Genomic DNA, 11,119 nt, shown 5'->3' on the forward strand with positions numbered 1-11,119 from the left:
AACAGTCTGGACCACTGGACGGGTTCTGCAGGATTGGAAGGATGCCCTGGTGGTCCCACTCTTTAAGAAGGGGGACCGCACAGACTGTAACAACTACAGGGGCATCTCACTCCTCAGTGTGCCAGGAAAGGTCCTGGCAAGGATTATTCAACATCGCCTTGCTAGGCACGCTGAGGAGAGGTTTGCGGAGCCCCAATGCGGTTTCAGGAAAGGGCGGTCCTGCACAGATGCTATATTTTCTGTCCGTCTGCTACAGCAGAGGTGTAGCGAATTCCAACAAGACCTACATCTCTGCTTTATTGACCTGGTCAAGGCCTATGATACCATTAGTAGGCCTGGGCTCTGGGTTGTTCTTAGTGCTTTCGGAGTCAATGACCCTCTGCTCACGATCATTAAGGACCTTCATGATGGTGAGCGGGCCCGGGTAAAATTACGTGGCCGAGAGTCAGAGCCATTCCCTGTACACCTTGGGGTGCGACAAGGATGTCCTCTGGCTCCCACATTATTTAACATCTATTTTGACCACGTAGTTCGTGAAGCCTTCAATAGCTGTACCAGGGGAATTTCCATTTGGTACGATATAATGGGAGGCTGATCGATGCCCGGGTGCAGTCAAGGGATGGCTCCCTATTGCTCAACCACGTTATGTATGCCGATGATTTGGTAATAGCTGCTCATTCAGAGGAGGAATTGGAGACGCTGCTGCTGAGACTGGAGCGTGCCACTAAGAGATGGGGCCTTACCATCAGCCCCACCAAAACTAAGCACCTGCCTGGGTATTTTGTTCCATCGGACACTCCACCCCCACAACTCCCAATCGGTGATGGGGCAGTTGTGGAGAGAGTGGAGAGTTTCCCATACCTGGACAGTATGGTTATGACCGGCTCCAGTTTAACAGCAGAGGTCTCACTCCGAATCAGTCGAGCAGCAATATCTTTTCATCGGTTGCGTAAAGCTGTGTGGAAGCTACCTGGTCTGTCGCTTCGCACTAAGCTTCAGGTCTTCTTAGCCAAAGTCGTTCCTTCCCTTTTCTACGCTTGCGAAACGTGGACCCCCCTAATGGAACATCTTCGCCGGTTAGAAACATTTAGGCTAGCCTGCCTACGATCCATCCTGGGTTTAACCAGACTGGATTGTGTGAGAAGCTCACAAATCCTTATGAGATCTGGACAAGGTCCCATCGGTGAGCTCCTCGGGCAGGAAAGGCTGCGTTGGCTGGGCCATGTAACCCGCATGCCCAGCCACCGCATGCCTAAACAGCTTTTGTTCGGCCGGATCGAGGGGGCTTAACGGGCGCGGCACTGGCTAGAGAAGAGATGGAGTGACGTGGTACACGGGGACGTGGAGCTGAGTGGACTTGCCGATGACTGGTACCAGCGGTGTCAAGATCGGCCTCTGTGGAGGATGCTCGTGAAGGACGCTACAGGGCAGTTGGAGGCAGTCGCCCTCCAACAACAACGGAGGGCTGAGGAGCGACGCTCACAACAACGAGCGGAGCGCCGGGTGGCTAAAGCACAGCAGGTTGGCACAGTTGGGGGCACAGGTGGTGCATCAGCCAGTCATCTCAGTCAGTCGACCCGTGGCACCTGGGTCTCCCCCGTGACCTCCTGCCAGCGGGCGTTCGACACTTCACGTGGCCTCAATGTGCACGTGGCCTGGCACAAGCGTCGTGGTGACGTCACCGCCACTTAGTGGCGAATGGCGGTTGTTGTTGTGTATCTCTGTGTGTTGTTGTGTAAGTCGACTCAGCCTCAAATGATCACCCGGTGCAGAGGAATCCGATGAGCCACAAAGCTCTTTTTCAACGCTTCAAATATCACGCTCGATTTCAGCGGGAAAGTGCCGCTAACCGTTGCGCCACCGCTCATACTCCACCATGCGCCTATCAAAAACAAATTTCAATCATCGACATAATTAATATCTGTACATACATTCGTAATGGTTTAACCCAATCCCCCCCTCCCCCGCAGGTCACAGTGGTACTTCCCCCACCGCATATAAAAAGAGAGCGCGCGAGGCTGGGCGAGCCCAACTGTGGGAAAGTAAACTCAGAGGAAGGGGGCGGGGCTTAATGCTGTTTGGACGAGACCATCACGGCCCTTGAGATTAGGGGGGGAGTGGTTGGGCGCGTGTTCGACCCCGTTATGGCTGCCGTGAAGGTACCGACCCCTGTCCGATCGGCGTTCTCACCTACGAAGGCGCGGACCTTAATTAGTCAACGACGGCGTCTCTCGCGCGCCCCTTCGATTTTTGTTGTTGTTTGTTATTGTTGTTAGTTACATCGCAACGGGCGGTTGCGTCGGAAACTTCATCCCAGCAGTGGATCGACCATGGCTGATGGTGGTGATGATGGTTGCTGCTGCTGTTGTTGTGTTTGGGGGCCGTGTGTGAGTGTCTGTGTGTGAGTGTCTCTGTGTGTCTGAGTGTCTTGTGTGTCTTTGTGTGAGTGTGTGTGTCTGTGTGTGTGTGTGTGTCTTTGTGTGTGTGTCTGTGTGTGAGTGTCTCTGTGTGTGAGTGTCTTTGTGCGAGTGCCTTTGTGCGAGTGCCTTTGTGCGAGTGTCTGTGTGTGAGTGTCTGTGTGTGAGTGTCTGTGTGTGAGTGCCTGTGTGTGAGTGTGTGCCTGTGTGTGAGTGTGTGTGCCTGTGTGTGAGTGTGTGTGCCTGTGTGAGTGTCTGTGTGCGAGTGTCTGTGTGTGAGTGTCTCTGTGCGAGTGTCTTTGTGTGTCGTGGCCAAAGGGGAGCGGTGGTGCAGCAGTTAGCGCCACGATTCCCGCTCACGGCCAACACTCCAGTGACGATTATCTGAACCGTTCCTGGGCCTCCCCTAGGTCGACTCGACCTCAAACGACTACCTCGTGCGGTGTGTGGTAAAACATCGCCACGGGGGAGACAAAGGCGGCCGGGCGTGGTGCTGGCAGCCGCCCACACGGCCTCGTGTGCTCTGGCTGCTGCTCGCTAACAGCACTTGCCCCTACAGTCCGTTAGAGGCTACACGGGGGACCTTTGTCTTTGTACAGTAAAGCACGTGTTCGTTGCCAGAACGCTTGAAGAGCGAGCGTGTCCCTCCGTTCGACCTCTTCATCATCATCATCCAGCCACGATCTCGATCCACTGCTGGACGAAGGCAGCCCCCCCCAACCCCAAGAGGCGGCGTCGACCCACCAACCTTAGGGATGATGGCGATACAGCCCCATCCGACGCCTGCTCACGATCAAGAGTCCGTACTCTATCCTGGAGAAATCCGATGAGCTCACAAGCTCTCTCTCGCGGATTATTATTAATGTTATACTGTATACATATTTTTTGGTGTGTGTGTGTATTTCATCGCTCCGTCTCCTCTTGTCGCAGTGTTGCCGAACGCAGCCGTTGTGAACCCCATCGAGTGGGAGCGAGAGATGGAGAGACCCGGGCTCTGATTGAACCAGTGTTCTCAGAGGTTGCCGGCTTAAGAAGTTGTCTCCGACATGGCCATTATGGGCCTCCAGACAACGGAGCCTCCCCAGCGTTTGAAACCATCCAAGATTTAATTTTGGCTATGAGATGTTGACTACCTCGCCTGGTATACAGGAGGTCGTGGGTTCGATCCTGGCCCTGACAATGCCTGCTGCTGCTGTATATTCGGAGTTTGCGTGTCTCTCTCTCTCATCATCATCACGGTGGCCAGGAGATGTTGACTACCTCGCCTGGTGTACAGGAGGTCGTGGGTTCGATCCTGGCCCTGACAATGCCTGCTGCTGCTGCTGTATATTCGGAGTTTGCGTGTCTCTCTCTCTCTCTCATCATCATCACGGTGGCCAGGAGATGTTGACTACCTCGCCTGGTATACAGGAGGTCGTGGGTTCGATCCTGGCCCTGACAATGCCTGCTGCTGCTGCTGTATATTCGGAGTTTGCGTGTCTCTCTCTCTCATCATCATCATCACGGTGGCTAGGAGATGTTGACTACCTCGCCTGGTATGCAGGAGCTTTGTAGGTTCGATCCCAACGCTTATCGCCTGCTGTATATTTGGAGTTTGAATGGCTCTCTCGCTCTCTCCCTGTGGTTGTGTGGGTTTTTCACCGTGTCCTCTGGGTTTTCCCTCCACATCTTCGAAACGTGTGTGTGTGTGTGTTTAGAGTACTGCATGTTGCTGCTGCTATACACGTCCACATGGTGATGATGAAGCCACTTCGTTGAGATATTATTTGCGATGGTCAGGGTCGCTTCTGACAAAGAGCTACGTAGCAGCTAGGTGTGGCCTTACCTGGTAAAATAAATAAAAAATAGTTTAGTTGTGTGTAGACCCCGGTGCCTTCTGCCATGACCATTTTGAACACAGCGTGGGCCCCAGGGCTTGCACACGAGACCTGTACGAGTTACAAATGAGCATTGATCTAGGCCAGAGGGCTTCTCGCAATCAAAATAACAATAAGAGCCAAAAATTTTTTTTTTTGGAATTCGGTGGCACACCAGACGAGAGGGAGTTAACATCTCCTAGCCCCCACCCAGGTGAGGTCTCGCCCCATTTACAAAGCGTGGGAATGTCTATTCCCGATTTTATTTGGGGTAATCGATCGATTTACGCCCGCGATCGTCGGGTTTGATGACTCGATCCGTTTGCCGAATCATTGCAGATTCCCTGCTGGACATCTGCGAAACCGAACTGGGCGTTGTTGGGGGGGAAGAGCTTTTATAGCTCGTGGGATTCCTTCCAGGATAAATAAATATTCTGATTTGAAATGTACATTGAAAAAAACAAGTCTCGCACGATGTTTTTGCATGCGTGCCGCTGGACGGGAGGTGGTGGCGCGTGCGTTGCGTCATGTGACGAACTCGCAGTAATTCGGTTTCGTTTCCGCGGCATTCTTCATTGCTAGCGTCATGTCTCCCTCGACCCTGGGTCGCTCTCTCGAACGAGACCCCCCGTGGTCAATGTCGTCGTGGGTTTCGCTTTCCGACACTCACCCGGTTAGCGCTGTTACCGGTAACGAATTGGCCACGTTTTGTTCACGTGACACAAAGCCCCGTTCCCCTTCCCCCCCCCCTTGCTGATTGGCTGTGTCGGGTGGTGGCGGCAGGTTTAACGACACAACATTGTTTATTTATATTCTTGGGTCTTTCGGTGAAGTCCGGTAATCTTTGAAGCCTATCTACGTGACTTTACCTAAAGACCCAAAGAATATGAATTCCTGCAGTCACGAAAGCTTAGAGTCAAGATTGTATGCTTAAGCGATCTAACCCACAAAACCTCTGCTCTGGATAATGTTGGTCGCGGAAGCCTGCCGCGTGTTAAACCTCCTCCTCCTCGTCTCTCGCTCTCTCTCACGTCCCGAGCCTGGTTTCAAACAGAAACTCAACTTGAACCCTTTTACCATTGCGTCATCGCAATCGAACCCAAAAAACCTTTTGTCAATATTATCCACGGGAAAGGGGCTTGCGATGGCGTGTCCGTACGTCATCGCAGCGGAATCGGAAGAAAAACTAAATAATGAGATCACTTTTCGATCCCGAAGACGTACCGAGGCGCCCGTAATGCCAGGTTTTGGCGGTTCTCTACGGCTGAGTAACGGCGTCTTCATAAACACAATGGACCGCTACTCTTCCTCCTCTTACTACGACCACGCCTCTCTCCGAATCAACATTTAACGCTGAACCCGCTCGCTCCGTACCGACAATCGGCGGTGAACGGGGACCCCCACCCCCCGCCACTGAAACTTTTCAGGCATCTCGGAACGGGAAATGGGTTAGTCTTGTAACTCTGACTAAGGTTACCCGGACCCCTGTCCCTCTCACCCCCCCCCCCCCGCTCCTCTGCCACCACCACCCCCGGACAGATTGGGATCATCGGGGGCACGGGTCTGGATGACCCCGACATTCTGGAGGACCGGCAGGAGATCCACGTGGACACTCCCTATGGGAAGGTACGGGTGCTACAACAATAACAACAAACAACAACAACAACGGGGAGATATTAACGATTAAACTTTTTTTTTACTTGACCAGGTAAAGCCCACTTGAGCTATGCAGTAGTCCCTCAGGTTAACGGTGACATCGGTAAACGTTTAACGCCTCCCGTAGCAACCCCATGGAGGCGACTAACCGTTAAAATGTTGATGCGCTCCAATTGTAAATGTAGTGGGTTTACTCTCCAACACACCACCGGAGTGCCGTACTAGTAAGGGGCCGTCCATAAATGACGTCACGTGATTTTGGACGATATTTTACCCCCCCCCCCCTTCGTCACACGACGTCACAAAAAGTCAGACCCCTCCCTCAAATATGACGTCACAAAGCTCTGCCCCCCCCCTCCCCAAAAAAAGATAACATGCTTCAAATTGCTTTAAACTATTGTCATTGTAGTGCGTATTTAATGTGGCGCTGCACTCTGATGTTGTAGGAGAAAACATTTATAAAAAAAAATCTATTTAATTAAGCAGAACGTGTTGTCTGTTTATTTAAAGTTGCGCATTTTGATGTGACGTCACATGTCTCAAACCCCCCCCCCTCGTCACACATCGTCACAAATGTCTCACCCCACCCCCCCCCCCAGGTGCGTGACACCACGTTTTGTTTACGTGACAAACCCCCTTTACTAATTGGCTGTGTCGGGTGGTGGCGGGTTTAACGACACATTTTATATTTACCCAATCTAACCCCAAAAAAACTCTTATGTTGATGCAACGGTATAACGTCGACATTATGCCCGCGATGGCGCCAATTTCGGCCAATCCGAGCCGTTCTACATCTACAGATGTAGATGCCACTGATTCTTCACGTTCTGTAGATGTAGATGCCACTGGTTCTTCACGTTCTGCAGATGTAGATGCCACTGGTTCTTCACGTTCTGCAGATGTAGATGCCACTGGTTCTTGACGTTCTACAGATGTAGATGCCACTGATTCTTCACGTTCTGTAGATGTAGATGCCACTGATTCTTCACGTTCTGCAGATGTAGATGCCACTGGTTCTTCACGTTCTGCAGATGTAGATGCCACCGCCACCATCTGTTGCACGGTGGTTGAACTTCTCTCGGGTCCAAACAGGCAACTGGACGTACGGACCGGGTTTGTACGTAGTTCTCAAAGTTCGTGAGTCGAATGTTCATAAGTCGAGGAGAGTCCCTGTACTACTGTACAGCTCTTTTTCAGACTCCACCTGGCCATCACAAATGATAGTTCAACGAAGCGTCGGCATCGTCATCGCCGTCATCGTCATCGTCGTCATCATCATCGTGCGGAAATTTATAGCAGCAGTCAAATGTGCTTATGACCGGCACGTCGATTCTAAAATGATTCCTTTGCTCGCGATCGATGTTCCCAGATCCCCCTTGACGCCGTTTTGCAGGAGCAGGGCCATCGCGCGTGCGCCGCGGGGATGCCATCACATTTACCCTTCTACTTGAGGGACGAAGTAGGAGGATTTCTCCGCAAATCTGGCTGCTGCCTGATGATGCCGGTTGTAACTACCGGTGAAACGCCGTACTCGGATTGTAAACGTTCTGGCTTTGCCCTCCAACGCGCCGGTGTTGCTGTACTAGTGACGAATTGGCACGTTCTGTTTACGTGACAAACCTTGGTTAATTGGCGGCGGCGGCGGCGGCGGCTTTAACGGCACATTTATACAGTTACACGATCGAACCCAAAAAAACCCGTTGCGTGTTATGGCCACCGCCTTGACGGCCCGGCCAAATTTCACCAAAACATTGTAAATGACAAATCTGGAATCTACACACTGTAACGTCTCTCCCCACCCCCACCTCTCAGCCGTCCGATGCGATCATCTCGGGCCGAATGGGGCCCGTGCCGTGCCTGCTTCTCGGCCGCCACGGGCGCGGCCACTCGCTGCCGCCGTCCCGCATCAACTACCGCGCCAATCTGTGGGCCCTGCGAGCCGCGGGCGCCACGCACGTCCTCGCCACCACGGCCTGCGGCTCCCTCCGCGAGGACATCCGGCCCGGCGACCTCGTCTTCCTCGACCAGTTCATCGACCGGTACGCGGATGGCCGCTGTCCATTTTACGCCGGCAATGCCGGCAAGGCCGGGCGCTGCCGGCGACGGGGGGGCCGGGCAGGGGGCCCGGCCCGGCTCGCGACAACGCCGGCTCGGGACGCGCGGAGTGAATCCTTAATCGGTGCTCCCTGCAACTCCGATTAAAAAAAACAAAAACGTTTAGCACGGTCGGCTACGCGCGGTGCGAAAGGAGTTCAACGTTCCGTACAGACGCGCGTTGTGGAGGAGCAAGAGGGGGCGGCGTGTGGTGGTCACGTAGTTCGGGGTGGGGGGGGGGGGAGAGGGGCCAGGTGGGTTGGTCACTTGACCGGCTCCCGTTTTGAGTTTTTTTATTTTTATTTTATAAGTCTGCGGGAGTGCCCCCCGGGGACGGCAGTGTTCGTCGTTGATTGGTTGTTGTTGTTGTTGATGTTGATGATTGTTGTTTGTTGTCATCCTCGCCGCCGCTCAGGACGACAAAGCGGGAGCAGACCTTCTACGACGGCGCGGGGGGCAGCGCCCCCGGCGTGTGCCACATCCCCATCGCCGAGCCGTTCTGCCCGCGTCTGCGCCAGGTGACGCCGCCGCTTCCACGCGACGGCCTCGAAGCGTCGCACGGCGCTTCACCAGGAGATTTTAAAAACCGATAAGCTCGCTGCGACACGCGCGCAACATCGCCGCTATTGCGGCCCGCGGCGTTGCCCAAGCTTTGGCGGTCCGTGCCCGCGGCGGCGGCTGTCGTCGTCGTCGTCGTCGTTGGTGCCGCTGCACGGCGGTGACGCGGCGATTCGCACCCCCCCTGTCCGCCCACCCACCACCCACCACCACCACCACCACGCACCACGCAGGCGCTGGTGGCGTGCGCGTGCGAGCTGGGCGTGCGGGCGCACGCCGCCGGGACGGTGGTGACCATCGAGGGGCCGCGCTTCTCGAGCCGCGCCGAGAGCCGCCTGTTCGGCGCGTGGGGGGCGCACGTCGTGAACATGACGAGCGTGCCCGAGTGCGTGCTGGCGCGCGAGCTGGCGCTGCCCTACGCCGCCGTCGCCATGGTCACCGACTACGACTGCTGGAGGGACGGCGACGAGCCGGTACGGGCGGCACAGGGGGTTGGCGGGGCGCGTGGGGGTTGGGTGGGGGGGGGGGGGTACACCGGCGGTGGCAGAGACTGTGAGCGTCGGAGTGGGTGGGGAGAGGGGGGCGGTGCTTTTGAAGGAGATGGAACGGTGACGAAATCTGAAGTTTTTTTTCGCCCAAGTAAAGCCCGTAGAGCCGAGAAGCTCTTTATTTTCTTCCCAAGGGCAGACACGGTGTCATTCCACAGTTGCTCGCGCTCGCACGCTCGCAGGTCCGCTCGCACTCGCCCACCCACTCAAAACTGTGGCGAGATGTTAACTACCTCGACTGGTGTACGGGGATCGAAACCACGATCTCCTGAATACCAGGCGAGGGTAGCCAACATCTAGCCACCGTGATGATGATGATGAACGAGAGAGAGAGACGCACGCAGACGTCAGGGTCGGGATCGTACCCACGACCCCCTGTATACCAGGCGAGGTAGTTAACGTCTCCTAGCCACCGTGACACAATGGGAGACGTTCCCGCCGAGCAACGGCCCTCCTTCACGGGACGCCTTCATCGCACGTAGTTTTCACGTAGGCCTAGGTGATTCGGAGGAGAAGGGCTACGGCTTCGGTCGCTGCTGCTGCTGTACACGGCAGCAGCCCGCCGACCACGCCGACATTGTCGTCGGCGTGGTCGGCGAAAATTTTTACCGCCGTCGGCGCGCGTCCGTCCGCAGGTGAGCGTGGAGAAGGTGATGGCCACGTTCCGGCAGAACGCCGCCAAGGTGACCAGCCTGCTGGTCACCGCGGTGCCGTACATCGCGGCCCAGGACTGGAGCCGGACCCTGCAGGAGCTCAAGGTACGTGGCCCGAGTCGATCCGATGGGCCCGGAATCGAAATCATTTTTCCTGCATTCTGGAGGAATCCGGTGAACCGTGAAGTTTTATTTTTCCCACGCACGGCCCACTTGGGGCGCGGGGGATGCAGAAAGTTTAACGACGGCAGCGACGGATGGATGCAGAAGCGGCATCTGAAAGCGACGCGGGCGACGACGCGGGCGACGATCGTCTTAGCATCGACGGCCGAGCCAAAAGCCGCCGCCGCTGCTGCTGCTGCCACCTTAAGCGGCAACAACAAATGGGTGCTGTGGTAGCGAGATGTTGACTGCCTCGTCTGGTATGCAGGAGATCTTTGGTTCGATACCAAACCCCTCTGACGCCTGCTGCTGTATATCCGAAGTTTGCGTGGATTTTTCTCCCGGTCCTCCGTTTTTTTTTTTTTCCCCTCCACATTCAGAAATCGACTTTGCGCGTTTCAAGAGTATTTGGCCGCTACTATAAATTTCCACGTGGTGATGATGATGATGATGAGCCCGCTTGGTTGAAGCTGTCATTTGTGACGGCCAGGGTCTCTTCCGAAAAAGAGCTGCACGGCTCCAGTGGGGGGGGGGGAGCCCTGCTCACGGATAAGTAGAAAACATCGCTTCGTTTAAATCTCCTGGAAATGTTGCCCGTGGACGATAAACCATTTGGCGACGTTCGTCCCGAGTCTCTCTCTTGTCCTCTCCACCCACCACCCTTGCCCCTCCCCCCCCCCCGCCCCCCCCCCCCCCCTTTCCGCAGGATGGCGCCGAAGCCTCGGTCATGCTGCCCAATCACTGAAGCCCATCGCGCGCCTGTACACCATTTACACGAGAGATGACCGGGAAACCCCTCTGCCAGGCTTTTCCCCCCGCTGCGCTTTGTTCTCGGGGTCAAATTTAGTTCCTTGGATGCCGCCGAAAAGATTAACCCTCTCGCGTTGCTCCGATTTTGACGCGCGTTGAACGTCGTCGGGAAATATAAATACAAATTAAAAAAAAAATGTCAAATCGACTTCATCGGTACGTCGCCAGGGTTCGCGAAGGTGCCGTACCGAGGCTCCCGCAAAGGGCCTAAAGCAGTGCTTTTGGCGCCGGCTGTCGTAGAGTGGCGGCGGTCGTGCCGCTGCGGTTCTCCGCGGGGTGAGTAGCGATGTCTTTGCGAAAACAACGGGGCACGACTCCTGCTACGACTACGACTACTACTTCTATATAAATTTAATGCCAAACCC

General features: G+C 55.2%; 1 protein-coding gene across 1 annotated transcript; it reads left to right on the top strand.

Annotated features, from left to right (window-relative positions):
- Positions 1-2,032: 2,032 nt before the first annotated feature.
- Positions 2,033-10,902, top strand: MTAP (methylthioadenosine phosphorylase). Its single transcript, XM_032956347.2, has 7 exons — positions 2,033-2,159; positions 5,813-5,899; positions 7,742-7,968; positions 8,439-8,541; positions 8,815-9,054; positions 9,765-9,887; positions 10,651-10,902. Exons 1-7 carry the CDS (start codon positions 2,145-2,147, stop codon positions 10,687-10,689), a joined length of 834 nt encoding a protein of 277 aa, XP_032812238.2. The 5' UTR covers positions 2,033-2,144; the 3' UTR covers positions 10,690-10,902.
- Positions 10,903-11,119: the final 217 nt, after the last annotated feature.

This window comes from Petromyzon marinus, chromosome 1 (assembly GCF_048934315.1).
Source record: "Petromyzon marinus isolate PM22_M1 ecotype Great Lakes invasive population chromosome 1, UKy_Petmar_22M1.pri1.0, whole genome shotgun sequence".
Taxonomy (NCBI): domain Eukaryota; kingdom Metazoa; phylum Chordata; class Hyperoartia; order Petromyzontiformes; family Petromyzontidae; genus Petromyzon; species Petromyzon marinus.

Coding starts and splice junctions, on each gene's coding strand:
- MTAP (XM_032956347.2), top strand. Junction 5,900..7,741: donor TGGACACTCCCTATGGGAAG/GTACGGGTGCTA, acceptor CCCACCTCTCAG/CCGTCCGATGCGATCATCTC. Junction 8,542..8,814: donor TCTGCCCGCGTCTGCGCCAG/GTGACGCCGCCG, acceptor CGCACCACGCAG/GCGCTGGTGGCGTGCGCGTG.